Source organism: Harmonia axyridis, chromosome 6 (assembly GCF_914767665.1).
Source record: "Harmonia axyridis chromosome 6, icHarAxyr1.1, whole genome shotgun sequence".
NCBI lineage: Eukaryota > Metazoa > Arthropoda > Insecta > Coleoptera > Coccinellidae > Harmonia > Harmonia axyridis.
In genome coordinates this window covers 20,465,176-20,483,513 of record NC_059506.1, presented here as the reverse complement: position 1 = coordinate 20,483,513, position 18,338 = coordinate 20,465,176, and the positions used below count along the sequence as shown (strand labels likewise).

Here is an 18,338-nt window from a genome sequence, read left to right as displayed (position 1 = left end):
AAGCTTATAGGTTTCCAAGAGAAAGATAAAACCATGAAACAATAGGGTGTAATCCATTCATTATTGAAAATTATAGCTAGGTGCATTTTCTCAGAATACTAGAAATTCGAATTGAATACATGTGATCGAATGATATGGAGTTGAATAAGAAGTCCTACCTCAACGATTTTGAAGGTTCAAAGGTGTAGCTACGTGAAATGTGCAATCGTCCCTAAAAATTTCAAATACCTATTCTTTTCAATAATAAACCTTTAAAGTTGTTCAAGGAAGAGCCTTCTGAACTCTGAAATTTTTTCCAGGGACATTTGAAACTCGAGTCGTTAGGTACGTGACTAGATTTTAAAAACTATCAGAGGTATTGAAGTGAAAATTTTTCCATACCATCATCTTAAATTTTATGCATCCATTTTTCATAAATGAATTGTCTTATTATTATAATTTTTTTTAGATTTCAAATCAAATCAAGTCAAATAAAATTTTATTGTTAACAAGTTACATAACTCGAACATTTTTAATTACAGGCAGTCTTAATATAGTAATCGAAATTCTTAAATAAATAACTAATAATACCGCTCAGTTATATTGAAGGAATTCAGTCAGCCTAAGATAAATATCTTGTGTGCCGATCCAAATTCCCCAAAAATCAGTACCCAAAATCAAAAAAAAAAACACCGATCAGAGAGATAAGAGCATGGTGAGCAAGCAGGACAACTATACATGAACACAATAAATGGTCTCCAAAACCAGAACAAATCGTTGAAGTATTCCTGGTCTTGAAGCAAGAACTTCTTGGTTATTATTTTGAATCTTTTTGAGTCAGAATAATTTAGGTAATATTTGTAAGGTTCCAAATGAATTAACATCCTCTTAACAATTTTCTTAAATCTATATAAACTATTACAGCATTTAATATAATAAGGTATTCTATTGACTATTTTAATACAAATATAATAAGGACCTTTTTACTCGAGGTTAATCTATGATAAGGATCCAATAAATCTTGAGTTCTTGTGTTATAATTATGACTAACTCCCATATCAAACTTATCTCTATTTTTAAAAACAAACAACAAACATTCATAAATATACAAAGCATATACCGACATTATATTCATATTTCTGAATTTTCCTCTGCATGAATCCCTGTACTTCATTTTGCATATATTTTTTATAATTTTTTTTTGGACTATGAATATTGACTGGACTCTTGAGTTGCCACCCCAGAAAATGATACCAAATCTAATGGTCGATTCACAATTCGCATGATATAAAATTTTCAAAGTACCCTCATTCATATATCATAACCAACACAGGCTAATCTTAAACAAAGTTTATTTATATGTATCTCCCAATCCAGAAATGCTTCTATTTTTATGCCAAGGAATTTTGTGCTTGATACAGGTTCTATTATATTATTTTCATGAGTAATACTGCTTGGTGTAGATGTTTGTGATTGTTTGGTACGAAAGAACACCAAACTTGTTTTTGAAGTATTTATCACTAGCCTATTCATAGAAAACCAACTATCCACCTCATTGTAGCAATTCTTTGTTTGTTCAATTATTTAATTGGAACTATTTCCATGTAATAAAATGTTGGTGTCATCAACGTAATTAGTGATGAGATATTTATTAAATGACAATGGCAAATCATTTATGTAGATTATAAACAGAATAGGTCCTGCAAGACTACCCTGAGCTATTAGTCACATCAAAAAACTTCAGATTTAACATTATTATCAACAACAATCTGTTGACACCTATCTGAGAGGGACGACCGTATCCAATCATTAGCCCTACCCCTAACACCATACCTATCCAGTTTCTGCAGTAAAATATCATGATCCACACAATCATAAGTTTTTTTCAGATCTATAAAAAGACCCAAAGCTAAATTTATGTTTTCTAAATGATCTATAATTGCATTTATGAACTGATAAAAAGCAGTATCAGTCGATCTTCCTCGCAAATATCCATGCTGACATTGGGAAAAATGATTACACTTATTCATAAAATTGAGCAGTCTTGAACACATCACCAATTCAAAAATTCTGGAAAAAGCGGGTAATAAACTTAATGGTCTATAGTTGTCAAGATCATTTGGATCACCCTTTTTTCTGGGATAATATTAAAAAAATGGGGGTCTTCCCGACCTAATTGAATATTCTGAATAACTTTCACTAGGTATTTATTGAAGTCATTAGCTAACTTTAATGGATCTTCACAAAAAGTCTGTTCATGCGTTATGTTCTTTCCAGTTATTTATTTACAAATAGCCCACATAGATTTTATTTTGCAGTCAGGTTTTCCGATTTTTTCATCATATGATTTGCGTTTTTCTAACTTCAACAATTCATCATACTCTCTTTTACATTGATTACATCGTATTTTATATGAAACATCAAATCCAGATAATACCATCAGAGTATCTAATTGTTGCTTCATACTTCCTATATTATCATTTTTCTTAATAATTTTACGATTTTTATACACTGGTGTTAATGGAAAACATTCATTGAATAAATTCAAAAATTGATTAATAAAAACATGCCATTGTTCATTTACATCATGCTCAGCAATGAGATAAACATTATCCCAAGTTTGTTCTTCGAGCTTATGCATGAAAATTGTTTTATTGCTCTTATTAATGAATCGTTTCCGAACAATCCAAGTTTCGACTCTATTACTAATACGAAAACACACTATTTTTAATATTGTTTTCATCTTTCATTTTAATATTAAAATCACCTACTATAAAGATTATACTATTAGGTACAATTTAAATTACTCCTGAACATGAGCTACAGCAAATCATGCAGAGGAAAATTTAGATAGCAAGGTTTTTTGACGGTTTACGGCTTGTACTTACATGAATGCCTAATGTATTTATACAAAAATAAAACTGAATTTCTAATAAATAACACACTACGAGAACTGTGGAGAACATCAAATATCAACTTCCCATATCATCAATTATCTCTTTCTGGAAAAAATCCATCTCTTATGAGTATCAAAATCTTCAATAATTTACCAAATAATCTCTAGGTCAATTCAATACTAGAACCAAGAAATTGTTTTTTTTTTTCGTGAGGAGTGGAAATCCGTTAAGGTTGTAGACTACTTTGCGCTGAAACTGCAATTCCGCTAGATGGAGCTACCCGAAAATTTTTGGTAGATTTGTACCTGGCACACCCATTCAAGTTGAAGAACCGCCTGTTTGGTATTTATTGCCCCTAATAAAATCTCAACTCTCGATGAAGCCCAGCAAAGAGTAAATTTGTGTTTCTGTAAACTTTAGAAATTCAGTTCAGTTAAGATACAGTGGCGTATCCTAGGGGGGGGGGGATAAGGTGGATATATACCCCCCAGAAGGAATATCCATTATATGTAACAACCTTATATATCACAATCTTATTATGAGTAAGCAAAATTCTTTGGAAAACTTCTTCAAAAGAAGGAAAATTTGTTATATTTGTTTAGTTATATATTACTAAATAAGATAATTACTGTAAATATTGTGAATACAGAAATGACAATGAACCACTGTCATCAGGGCCCCCGCAACCGCGCGTGCAACGCGTGCACCGCACGCGGGCGCCACTCTAAAAGGGCGCCAAAACCTCTTATAGACCAAAGGTTTTCGAAAAAGATTCTTTCAAATTTTATCAACAATTTTTTTTCCAAACTTCTTTCTTGCAACTTATACAAGTTTCCGAACGTCGCAATAGAAATACTCGATGCTAATCCTAAGGCATTTTTTGCGCCATGTGCTGCACACAGCTTAAATTTAACTGAAAATGATGCTGCTAAGGTTTCAAATGAAACAGTGGACTCTTTCGATATTGTACAAGAACTTTATATATATATTTCTCTTCATCCACAAAAAGATTGGAATGTTATAAAAAAGCATGGTCCTCAGTTACATCTAAAACCCTTAAATGATACTAGATGGTCAAGTAGAATTGATGCTAAAGTTTCATTTATTTCAAATATGTGATAGCCTTTTAGAAATAGCAGAAAATGATACTTTTAACATAGAAACTAGACATAAAGCAAGTTCTCTTTTATTAAATATTCATTCTTTTAAATTTATTTGAAGTATAATAATTTTTTATGATGTTTCATTCCAGATTAATATTGTTAGCAAAATGATGCAAAGTGTAGCGATTGACATTAAAGTGTGCCAAAACTATTTGAAGAATTTAGTTGATCATTTCAAAAATTATAGGGATGATAATGTTCTCGAGGAAAAACTTGCGGAAGCTGGAAAACTTGCGGCTGCTCTTGAGATAGATCAAGGTTTTTCTCCATTATATACTATAAGACGAAAGTATAAACCAAAATTCTTCGATTATGAACAGACAGATGAAGCACCTCAAGATCCAAAAATCGCTTTAAAAATAAATTTTCTTTTTGAAAATAATTGATCAAACACTAAGTTCCTTAAATAGTAGGTTTGCCCTTAGATTTTTTCATTATCTGAAGCTAAAATCCTCTTGAAATTCTACAATATATTTTTGAAAATAATCTAACTTCTTCTCTACCGAATCTTAGTATTGCCTCAAGAATCCTTCTCACTTTACCTGTTTCTGTTGCTTCTGGTGAGAGATCATTCACTGAATTCAAAATAATTAAAAACTATTTGAAGGCTACCATGTCATAAGATAGATTTTCTGGATTGGCAATCTTAGATATAGAGTAAGAGATACTCGATAAAATTGATTGATTGATAATAAAAAAGAATTTGCAGCAGCCAAATCTAGAAAAACATCCATTCAATTTCTGGATTGATCCTAATTAAATGTGTATGCATTTATGAATAATTTATAGAAGAATACAGCTTGAATTTTGAATGACATTTGGAATGTATTATGTTACAACTAACACCATAAAGTTCTTAAGGCAATGAAGGTTGCTGATAGATTTTCAACCATTCTACTCTAGATTCTCAATAAAACTTAAAAAAAAAAATTCCGATTATCCAGCAGTGCTTTTCTCCACCTCCCCCCTTTAAGGGGCGCCAAAATATGTTCTGCACGCGGGCGTTGATGTCCCTTGCGGGGGCCCTGACTGTCATGGACGTATATCGAATATGGATAATAGAAAAAAATATATGATTATCTCTGAGTGTATGATTTCACAGAGAAAATCATAAATAGTGCATATTGAGATTTCTAGAATGAAAAATTCGAGAAGCTTTTGAGTTCTCATTTTATGCGCCTTTGGAGACCACAAAAGTGGGTATAGGAATATAAGACATGTGATTTATTAGGTTATTGTTGTCGGTTTGTTTATTTGGATGAGAATTTCTGATATTCTACTGAAATTCAAAATGATTATTTGACATTTGACACGTAAAAAAATTAGTGAAGGCAATGAGAAAAGAGTAAAAGAATAGAAAAAAAAGATTGTATTTTGTTCTGTCTATCGGAACACTTGGGGTTTTTACAGATATATTCAGCTCATCTAAGTTCAATATTTAATAATTTTTTCAAATGGGATAAACTCGCTCGGCCATGTATAAGTATTGATCTTTTAATTTTTTTTGTAGTGATAAATTGAAATGAAATTTCATACAAATTGCAATTGTTCGTATGGTTGGTTGTCATGGAAATGTATATGTCCATAATAATTGTAGTTTGAAATTTTTTTTTCCCATTAATCATTTCTGATGATGCCTAAGCATCAAAGTACTTACTTTGCTGCGTAGGCAGGAAAAGTAATACTTTACTGATTGATATGTGTCTGCAAAATTGAAATTTGTTGTCAATCGGAGAAAAATGATGGAATAAAATATGGCATATATTTGGATGAACTTCTACCATGTGAATCAGGAAAATTGAGAAATTTTAGACCATACTTCTTTCTGACATTGTGGGGACAGAACAGGATTTAATGTAACAATGAGTTGGACTCGTTAATATCTCAAGGAAATATAATATACATATAAATAATTGCTTATAGGAATCAGCAATACTCTTATTGGCTATAGGTGAAGATAAGTAATATTCGATTCAATCATCTTTTGAATTGGTAATATTTCTTTTACTTCAGGTAGAAAAATTCTCAATATTTTTCACAACTCTTTGCTTTAAATTCAAATTTGGAATAACGATTTAACGTTCAACACTTCGAGTTGAAAGAGATGTATATTGTTCTCTTTCTCTAGGGCAATAAATCAAGAGAGTTGAGTTAACGAAAAAGATTATTTAAAAAAAATATTGCAATTTCTTAAACTTTTATGACATGAAATTTTCAAGGAGGTATGTATACAAGAATGGCTTCACGAAGCGAAAAATTTTTACTATAAATTTTTTCAAGTTGATATTAATGAAGGAAGTACGAGAAAATTTTCTTAATCAAGAATTGCCTATTTTCAGGGTTAAATTTAAATGGTAAATATTGTAGATAGAGTTTCGGGAATAGGGAGTTTTTCAAAAGAAATTTTTTTTTTTTGAGAATTTTTTGTCAGATTTCTGAAATATTAATAATTTTCCATATTTCGGCAAAAATCCAGATACCTTTTTTTCATCTTAATTTCTTTATGACTTTTGAAATTTTCTTTATGATACTAAGCGCTCAAAATGTACTTCTCCAGACATCATTACGAATAAAATCAGCTAGCATATATATTTTAGGAACAGTATCGTTTCTAATTCTAACAATGATTTCATAACAAGTTTTCTACCTTTCCCTATTCTTCAGTGCAATATTGTCATAAACTAGTAATGTACACAATTTTAGCCAATCAGAGAAACTCTACCCTCGTAAATCATAAAAGTGTCATTCATTTCGAGCCATAAAATACAGTCCAAGATTCTATTGGCGTTCATGTTGCAAAAAGGCGTAAACCTTTGGGAGGCGTTCCAAAAAGCATAATTCCATATGAAAAACATCTACAATTAGAGCAAATCAAGCAATTTTAAAAAAATATTTGCACCAATTCAAAACACATAATATCACTGAACATTTGTGGATGAGTTACTTGAAATGAGAAGTCTCTCTGAAGCTGAATAGTCATTTAAAGAAAGTGTTCAATTTCAAAGTTCGATTTGCGGAATACTATCGATTTTTTTTTGGAAATCGAGACGGGATCTTCAAGCTCACTATATCACGTCATTGTTCACTCAAAAAATGAAATGAATCCGACCTGTACTTTGGAATTGGAATGCACTGAAATTAGCACTGAAATAGCAGTGGTATGAACAAGGTATTGAACACCCTTAAGGACACCACCGGTGGTGGTAGTGTGGGTCTCACCATCCAGGCATACCCACTAAAAACCCTCCTCGGTGCATCAGCATCTATGGCTATCAGCATCGTATGTCTCAATAATCATGAATCATATCCGATTATAAAGGCTCGCGGTTTTTTAAAAACTCTAGAAGGTTGTTAAGATGTGGCGGTATTGCCATTTAATATTCCCTTCATGTCCGTATTGTTTGTTAATTCTTGTTCTCTCTTCTTCGAGGTTCCTGCATTGAAATATATGTCTCAGTCTCACAGATAAACTCTCCTCTCCACACCATGGACAATCTGGTCGTTCTATTGCCTGCAGTATATGACCAGAGGAGAAAATTGTATGTCCAATGCGCAGTCTCTTTATTTTAACCTCGTCTCTTCTGCTCATTTCTTCCATGTGTGAATCCATAAGTGTTGTTTGCTATATACCTCAGGAATATGTCTTAATTTTCCCATTCTTTCTGCCATTCCCCGTGAATCTTCTTAATATTTTCGTTTCAACTTTTTTTTCTTCTTTTGCAGGTCTTACACGCTCTGCCAATAATTTGGTCTCCAAGGTGGGTCATTTATCAGGGTAATCTCATCTTCTTCTAGATGTTCTATTTGGTATGCTGTCTTTATATCGTGTAATCTGTCATATTTGGCCTTGTATCCTCTATTTCCGTTGTTTCAAGGTTTTTGTGGCATAGCTGAGTGTAAGGACATTAGCCCAGACTCTACATATAAACTTTCTGATGGACTAGTACGAAAGGCTCCTAATGAGCATCGGACTCCGGAATTATGAACTGAAAGAAGAAAGAAATTGTTATTAGAGCTAATAGAGTTAATATAGATATTTGGAAGATTATTTTGATAAATCTTGATTGTATTTACCTATTCATATTGTATTTGTTGAAGACACTGTTTCATTTTGTGTTTTTCTTATGTGAAGAATATCATTTGAAATGAAGGTATTTGTCTATCTATCTATCTAACTGATAGACAATATTTGTTGAAGGCATAAAAATGTGTGAAACAATAAACCGATAACCTATACACCTATACACTATTTCTGTGGTGAAATATTCTTATAAATAACTCTTGTTACGCTATTAATTTCAAACCTGAATGAACAGGTTATCTGTCAATCTAAGTTTTATGGAATATGCAGTGCCTAAATATACAGGGTAATTCACCGCGATGGCCTATTGAACGTTTATGGAAAACTAATAATAAGTTTGTGCTGAAAATTTGCATGTTGGGGTTTCAAACAATGATTTTTCTTCCTAAAATATTTTCAAATCTCTACAACTTCTATGGTTATACCGGAAACAGACTACTACTTCCTAGTTTCAAATGGTACACACACTCTATTATCACGTCATTAGATAGCTTTTTTGATGGCAATTTCATACGCCATACTTTGGGTATAAACTCAACTGTTCATGAGTAAATGGTAGGTATTCTTATGAAAAAAATGGTGGCGACGAGGTCTCACAATTTTTCGAATATTTCTACAGAAGAGGTTTTCTTCGGAAAAGCCTTTTTCATTTTCGATAACGCAAATACGTAGTTCTATAAGACTGTTTGCGGTTTGGACCATAATATACAGGGTGTTTATCAGAAGCTCATGAACTTGCACAACTCAAATTCATCAAAATTCAAGATTTTCAAAAAAGAAATCTATATTTTTCATTATTTCAGTCGATTCTAAGTATAAAAAGAGGGGAGGCATACTCAAACAAACCCTATACATGAAATTAATACTCTGAAAGCTATCGAGGAAAAACCGCAAATTCTGTGTGGAGTAGTCTGTGACTCAGGAAAACACCGAAAGAAACTAAAATTCGATGATTCATGTTTCGATAACTAAATTTGACATTTCATGAATTGTAATTAATTGTTCATTGGGATTGTTGAGAAATCCATAATCCAATAAAATTCTCAATTACTGATAATTATCTGTGATTTCTGTGAAATGTACAAACACAGAAAGAAACTGAAATTCGATTTTTCTCTAACTGAATTTGACATTTCTTGAATTGTAATCAATTTTTTTCTGTGTTTTCTCGAAGTCACAGACTACTTCGCACAGTTAGAAATTGCGGTTTTTCCTCATTCAAAGTTCTTCCCCGATAACTCTTAAAATATTCATTTTAGGTAGGTATAGGTTATGTTGGAGTAACCTTTCCTCTTTTTATACGTAGAATTGACTGAAATGATGAAAAATATGGGTTCTAATTTGAAAATCTTGAGTTTTGATGAATTTGAATTGTCCAAGTTCATGATCTTCTGATAAACGCCCTGTACATTTTTGGTTCATTTTTGCTATCGTTGATTTAAATTCAACATAGGATATTACCGACATTGATATAAAATCATTCACTCTGTTCCCTAAAGATAAGAATGTCGTTGATTGAAAACGTCGGATCCTATAATAATTTCTCATGAGTCGAATATAGAAGATTGAACAATGCAATCATTTCATTCAGTCATGAGTTATTATTGGTTGGATATTATTTTAGAGAGCATTATAAATATCGCTTCATGTTGTTGCAGAATACAACAGAATGCATACAATGGCAACATCATCTCAAAAAATTTATCTTATCGATTATCTCACCTTATTCTTGCGAATTTATTGTATAAACAGTATTCCATTGAATTTAAATTCCCAACGTCATGTATATTTATTCGAATGAATAGCGGTGAGTCCCCGAAAAACATGATTAGAAGTCTTTTTGAGTACTAGTTCATCGAAAAAGCGCGAGAAAAAATTCAAAGAAAAATTGAACAGAATTGAGATTTTGTGTGTGAACATATTATTATAGTTTAAAGCTTTGCGCCAATTCGTGTCGATCACGTAATTAGAACCATAGAAAATAAAAAAAACTTATAGAGAAAAACATAATAGGATAGACTGGGAAGGGATGATAGAAGGGAAGGTTTGATACACGTTCAAATTTCCCGCCGAATTTCAGGAGGATCATATCTCAAAAACCTCTTATTTAGGGAAAATAATCAACAACAATGAAATCACATCAGATATACAGGGTGGGCTTCGGTTGATGGTACCTACCCTGGAGTTTTTACGGAGCACGAAAGGAACGATTTTGTTGAAAATTTGGTTTTTTTGGATGGGAACCACTGCTCTATTGATCAAAAAAATTTTCAGCGCAGCGGTGTTGCCGCTTATTTCGAAAAGTACTAACAATTTCGATATTTCGAATAGAACCATAGCCTCTCGATTATTTATGTATCAACCTCCTTGTCCCTAGCTCTAGCTGTTTTCGAAAAAGTAATATTATACAGGGTGTTTTATTTAATATTCTTAATACTTTTTGATATAAGCGGTAACACAGAAGCGATGAAAATATTTTAGATCGATAGAGCAGTGGTTCCTACCCAAGAAACCAAGTTTTCAATAAAACCGTACCATCTGTTCTCCGTAAAAGTCCAAGGTACCATAGACTGTGACCCACCCAAATTTAATGAATTTCAGAAGGAACGTATCGTAAGAACCTTCAATCTATAGATTCGCTAACTGATAACAATGAGATCATAATAAATAACATCTCTTATATCTTACATTTTTTTTTACCATTAGAAATTGTTTTAGACGATAATAATAATTTTTGAAAACCGTTACTGCGCCATATCCATATCCAGACGTTCTATGATCGGATGATGAAAAAAATATAATCCTTGTCTATATTCTTCGATAAAGGAATTACTCATATCTTATCCTACTCTCATACCCCGTAAACAAAATGATGATGTTTATTTCAAAATAATTCATAATGATGGGAAGCTGTCTTGATCTCTATTATAATTTTTCGAAAATATTTTTTTATAAAATTGACATCTAGAAAGAGAGGATGCTTCATGTTTTCCTTTTTGCTCTTGAGTCATCTATCCCTCGATATGAAAAATAAAGGTGAAGCTATGTACCTAGAGTTGGGTTTCTGATGATTTTTCAGAGAAAACGACTCTTTTCATGAAATAACGCAAAAGCTGAGAGTTAAGAAATTGAGATTAAAAGAAATTGTCAATACTCAAATCCTAACGACATACTAGCGTGTAAAATGGAAAACATAAATGAGTGGGTTCGGGAAGAAAGATGAATGAAATAAACATATAGGTCGAATGCATTAAGAGAAAAAGTAAAAATTTCGAGAGATAAATTATACAAAGAATGAGTGTCGGAAGACCCAGGAAGAGATTGCCCAGATAGATGATGGAATGAAAATGGCTAACGTTCGATGTAGAAATATGCGTATTTAGAAGAAGAAGAGTCAGATTCCTATAATAAAAGAACATATGAATGTGTGAAATGTTTCGAGGATTTTAAGAAGACAAATTTAGAGGTAGATTAGATGTTATATATGTAAGGAATGGCTGCACGATGTAAGGCGATTATTACAATCGATGTCAACGTTTGAAACTTAGGCTTCAGAAGAAAAGTAAAACCAAGAAAATATGTACAATTTGAGATTGATATGGAACAAAAGGAAAATGCAAATAAATAACCAACCTACCTGTTCAATTTCAGTACTAATGATTATTTCTCCATTCAGAAAATTGAAATATTTTCTTCAGAATATTCATTCATTTATTTCCCCTTCCAATTAGTGAATATTGATTGGAACTGATATGACTGAATATGTTTTAATTTATTTCTTAAGGCAACTATCCCACGAGTCTAAATAAACCACACAATAGGAATCCATCCTCATTGGAATGATTTGTTTAGACATTTTTTGTCACTTAAAAAATAAAGCAAATTTTATGTAATTATTCGAACTATTTTCTTGAGTGATAAGTGAACAAACCAACTTCAAAGAATATAATCATTAAATGTCCATCTTCTATACGATAATCGCCCAATTCAGAAAACTTGGGAAACACATTTTCCCTGGCTGTTTAGTTTGGAAAAAAAATATTTCTGTGATTACAGGTACGATCGGTTTGAAATTTCGCGTAATCATATACCGTCAAAGATGACATCATAATAAACCAGATCTCATAAATCCCTATCAGTGCTTTTCGCAAAGTTTTCCAGTTTTTGACGATAATAATCATTTGTGAAAGCCTGGATGGTTGATGAAAAAAAAATTTCATCCTTGCAGATATCGCTCATAAAAATGATAATAGAATTACTCATATCTAATCCTACTAATGACGAACAAAATGACCCACATCATTTCAAAATAATTCATTCATAAAAATAAACAGATATCATAATCTTTATGACGGTGAACTTGGTTTGGTTCGTTTATACGAAAAATGAATAATCCATATTTCCTCGATTTCCTTTATCAATATAATACATACAAATGAAAGAAGAAAATATTCAAAAACGTAACAAATTCAGGAAGAATCAAGACCTGAAAGAATATTCCAATGATAAACAAAAAAACAAAGTTTTGTGATTTTGAATTTTATTTATTTATTTCAGATAAATCGATTCAATGCCAAGGGACCGTATTCTCGAAAAGTGATCTTTCAAAACGTATAAGTACTTTCAGTGCTCTGAACACTGAATGTATGTATACGTTTTGAAATATCACTTGTCGAGTATACGGTCCCAGGTATAGTGTATAGTACTTTCTTTCAGTAAGTGTTAAGGAATGCCTCGGAAAGTGGTATGGAACTCCACGTCTTCAACTGTATATTTTCAACACCAAAACATCAAAATATTGGAGATTTTTTTCAAAAATATTTAACATTCTAAACGTAGGTAGTCCTAAAAACGTGAGAATTGAATTATCTTTGAAACGGCATCTTTCTTGAATGTACAATTCCAATTATTTTGGAGAATAAATGATTTCGGAAGTTTTATTTATGTCTATTGATTTGATATAATATGATTTATCAATAACGGTGTGGTATCCAAATATCGTCCTTGTAATTGATCAACAACAGGTAATCACAGCTTGAAGACCGGTGAAACAGCAAAAGAGAACAAAAACCGTCATTACATTTTCCAATGTTTCGAATATTTATTGATTCTTCATCGGCGCTACCTAAGAATATACTTGTGAGTTAATATACATTTAGATATTTCTTCCTTCGATATTATGGATGCTTCATCCCATTTGATCCTATGGTCTTCATTTCAAACATATTGGGCTAGCCTGGATTTATCTGTTCCCCCAGAACGCACCCTCACCACAAGAGTCAAAGAGCACCAAAATTTATCTCGATTGGGGGAAACAGATAAATCCAGGCTAGTCCAACATGCTTGGGATAAAAACCATAGGAACAAATGAGATAAAACTTCCATAATATCAAAGGCAGAAATATCAAGATCATTATGAGATAAGGGAAAAAAGGTGTTTTCTTTCGACCTCAATCGTCTATTTGTAATATTTGTACTGGTACAAGACTCATCCTGTTTACATTATAGTAGAAAAAACTCGAATTGTCTTTCGAATATTTTATTATCTTCAACATATTGAAAATATTAAAAAAATATTCAAAATAAGCACAGACAGACAACTTGTAGTGGCGAAGTCTGTCAAGCCAAGTCTCTAACTTTTTCAATCTACTATTTGTCAGAGCTAATTTATTGCAAATTTGGTAATAAATATATTGGGGAATCATCAGGAACATATTCCATCCGTACAATGGTGACAAAATATAAACATTCTTCAAAGCCAAATCAAAATGCTTTGTCCAAGGGCAAGACAATAATGATCAATTGAATATTTGGCATTTTTTTCTTCATTGATGATACCTCTTCCATATTGGAAAAGACACAAGAGGGACTATTTCGGAACTGATGGTTTTCTAAGCTCGAGAAATTTTCAAAATATAAAAATTATTCATCTTACTTGAAATACAGAAGAGAAGACAATTTCGATAAAAACTTATAAATAATGTAGATGGCTTAGGAAGATAATATGAAAATTCAATATACTTAACTTGCTAGTAATATTACGAAATCTTTTAGTTATTGAGCATTTCTACAGTGAGTTATATTTGTTCTAGTTACTGAGAACCCTAATATCTTATGTCTTATGAAGCATCAGTGATATTTCGTATTTCGTTATAAATGGTATTGGAATACGATATTAATTATTAATGTTTCAGGAAACATTGTTTTTGTGAAATTAAAAGAATTGAAATCTGAATGAGCATTGAGAGTTGTAGAAAAATACATTTTTTGTTCTTTATCCACTATGAAATCCTATTTCTGTTGCAGAAATTCGAATTAGACATTTGAGAATAATTTCAAAAATAATAAAAATAGATGCATGCCCATAATCTCAGTTCTGGTACAGTCACCTATTTTGAACAAGGTAGGTACGGACTTTTTTATACCCAACACTTCAGTTAGATAGATTATAATCTCGAATGATAAAACTGTGAAAAGCCATAGCACAATACTAGGGAAATAAATCACAGACCATCCCAAATAAATAATACAATTTGAACTCCAACAAAAACAGTATAAAAACGGCCGATATACGAGGGCTACTATTTATGTATTGAGAATTGGCAATACTGAGATTGCCAGGTGAAATATGATACTGATATCGTAAAATTTGACTTTTTTTGTGTTATAAGTAGGACTCAACATTTTGATGAACGAGCACAATTTTAATGGTTTACAGTAAATTAATAATTTCATGTGTGCCAAAATATGGATTTAACTCGTGAAAATTTTTGAGCTACAAAATTATGACTTTCGACGTGGTCTCACTTAAGAAAATTGCATCTATCAACTAAATTCAACTTTTGGCGATAAAGCACTACTTAAAGACAATGTATATCGCTGGTACGTTGAATTTAATCGTTTATATAGTTCGCTTATGGTCCAAGTTGAAAAAGGTCGTGCAAAATTAATGCAACTAATAAGAGAAAATCGTTATGTGACCTATCAGGAAATAGGGAGATGTTTAAGCATCAGTATGACTAGATACATAAGATTTTGAACGAACATTTGTTTGTTCGGTAGCTCTGTGCAAGTTGGATTCCACATTTGTTAAATGGTGCTCAAAATATTGCTCGTATCGATTGGTGCCGTAAAATAATTTCGAAATACGACTGTGGTGCATCCAAAGCGGTATACAACATCATCACAGGTAGTGGATTTATGCATACGAACCAGAAAGAAAATGCCAGTCGGCAGTTTGGGTGTTTCAATGTGAAGCAAAGCCAACTAAAGTTGTTCGTTCTCAAAGCGTTAAGAAGCAAATGGTGGCGTCTTTCTTCACGAGAACTAGTACTGTGGCATTTGTAGCTCTCAAAAATCAAAATACCGTTAATTCAGAGTGATATGGAACCATTTGTTTGCCTGAAGTTTTCGTTAAATTGAGAGAAACAAACCCTAAACGACGAGTCATCTTGCATCATTAAAATGCGAGCTCACGCACATCAAATGCAAGTCGGGGCCTCACAGCCCCGACTTGGCACCGAATAATTCTTCTTCTTCCCAGAAATTGAAAATAAACTTCGTGGATAACCACTTTCATCGCCTGAAGATGAGGTTGAGGCCTTCAAAACGCATGTTAAAGAACTACCATCTTCTAATTGGAAAAAATGTTTCGAATACTGGTTCAATCGTAAGCAAATGTGTATAGATCTTGAAGGAGATTATTTTGAAAGGTAAAAACAATATTTCGCATCAAAATCGCTTGTATTTTTTGTATTCTCGATACATAAAAAGTATTCCTCGTATTAGCCAAAAGAGATATAAGATTCCCGAATGTTAAAGACTGCCAAATACAAAAAATATGTATATGTCCTTCAAAGAGTCTCAAGAAGTTGTTATTGGATAACCCTATAACAGTTAAATATAATCAGCTCTGACATTATTTCAATATTATATTACAGTGAATTTCGAACTACAAAGCTTCCAGACAGTTTCAAGTAATATGTAGATCAAGTCTCTCAATCACACCGTGATCTGATGGAATTTGAACACGGTCAACCACAGTGTTAAAAATTCCAACAATTCCCGTCAAACCAAAACATCAGCGGTTCTTTGAATGCTACCCTTCACATTCCGGAGTTATGTGTTGATAACGTATCTTATAGAATTAATAAGACTAAGCAAAATCCATCCGAAATGCAAAGGGTGATATCCTGAAGAATTGCAACCATCCTTAGTGTTGCAGAGTTCGCAGAAAGAGGTCCTCAGGTTGTCCGTCGCATATTTCTTCACCTTATTGCAGACGTTGAGGTTACCAGAAAGAGCAAGCAGTTGACATCCTCGCAGGATAATGTGTTTTTCACCAACTAGAAAAGATAGAATAATCAGATCAGCTCGGAGTTGTCTTAAGGATTCCCAATAATAATATCATAATCAAGTAGAGTTGCACAAGTTTGACTTAAAATTAAGTCAAACTCAAGTCAATCTCTCTGAAAAATAATTCAAGTCAAGTCAAACTGGAAAATGATAACAGGTTCGAAAATTCAAACTGTTTGTCAAACTAGTTTGAAAAATTAATTTATTCAGTAAATATACCTTGAATGGGTAAAATATTCATGTTGAATATAGTTAGTAGGTGCTAAAAATACCTACATTAATTAAAAACAACAAGAAAATACATTATTTAAAACTTTTTTCAATCCACCCCAACTTGTCACCTCAAAATTTTTCATGAAAAGTAAAGTTCTTACTTCAGAATTTCTTACTTATTAAGTGAATGCTGTGAACATTGAACAAAAAACCTGAAACTATATCATCCTGCTAATAAAAATTACAAGTACAATAAAAGAAACCGCATATTTTCAACTTTGAGAATAAATGAGCTGCCGTCCAAAAACTATTTTGACAATTTTGGATCCAACGTTTTATGTTGCTACTACCTACTACCACATATACTACTAGATCCAGAAAGTGTAACCCCATACAATTTTTCGTTGTAGTGTTAAATAACTAGTTCCGTTATTGGCATTTTATACCGTTGTTCTTTATTTTTACCTAATTTGCACTTTGCAATTTTCATTGTTGTGGAATCGGCTGCCGTAACATCAAAAAAATCTCTATTTATTTTACTTGTTGATTTGCCTCGTGTACAGATTTTTTCTAATAGTTTTTGCAGGTTTGCAGGTTGCAGATTTTGAAGATCCCTCTTCAAAATCAGTCTTAAGCTAGGTTGACATGGCAAGTGGATCACAGCTGTGGTTCAAGAATACATGGAAAACGACCCGTGTCAACGGAAGAATCGTGCGAATATTCACGAAATGAACGATTTATCCTAGTTGACACGGGTAGTGAAGCACAGGCGAGGTTAGTTATGTGTAGAGATCGACTCGTGTCAACGGAGGAGTTGTGAAACTATTCTCGAAACGGACGGTTTCGCAGCCGGCACGAACGTAAAATGGGATATCAAACATGTTAGATATTTAACGTGTTTCGTGGTCTTTGAGCGACCATAGTGGAAGAAGACAAGAGTTATTTTCGATTTTTTTTTTTACTGAATTGTGCTGTACTAGGTTTGTGATACTTTGTAACTTTTTTTTTGTTACATACGACTTTGAAACTATTTCCCAAAATATGTAGAAGAAGAACCCTTTTACATCTTCTGAATTTAATTTAGGGTGTGAATTTAATACTTGAGTTGCTCATCTATGGTATGTTTGGTGATTTATGTAATGCTAATCTACTTGGCATCCACTGTAAGTTAAAATCAAACCTAGGTAATTACTTCGGATAAATTGTAAGTAAAAATATCATTTTCCGATCCACCCTGGATATTTCATGTACATAGCTGCCGAGTGTTCTCTCACCGAGACTGATCATGTTGGTAATCGACTCTTTCGGAATTTCAGGCATCTAGATATATGCAGTCTGATAAGAAATAGAGTAGATATGTCAGATTACTGAGATTAGTTTAGCAGATGTCAACATCATCAATCGCCATTGATATTGATATTCCACAGAATATCTGAAAATGAATCAAATTCCACCGCTCAATATTTTGGATATCACTGAAGACTTTGAATCTTTGGATTTACCCCCTATATCTTGCAGTGCGTGCAGGAATTATTTCTCTCTATAGTGGACTTCAAATAAAAATTTCAATCAGCTGTATGTACAATCGATGCATACTTGATTCAGTTCACATATATATGCGAAAACGTTGCTTCACAATGGTCATTTGGA

General features: G+C 32.4%; 1 protein-coding gene across 1 annotated transcript in view; it reads right to left on the bottom strand.

The window, feature by feature from the left end:
- Window positions 1-16,038: 16,038 nt before the first annotated feature.
- LOC123681988 overlaps window positions 16,039-18,338 on the bottom strand; it is a 47,161-nt gene continuing 44,861 nt past the window's right edge. Inside the window, exon 3 of the mRNA XM_045620366.1 lies at window positions 16,039-16,465. Within this exon, the coding sequence (XP_045476322.1) occupies window positions 16,239-16,465 (227 nt within the window). The 3' untranslated portion in view covers window positions 16,039-16,238. The remainder of the gene's footprint in view (window positions 16,466-18,338) is intronic.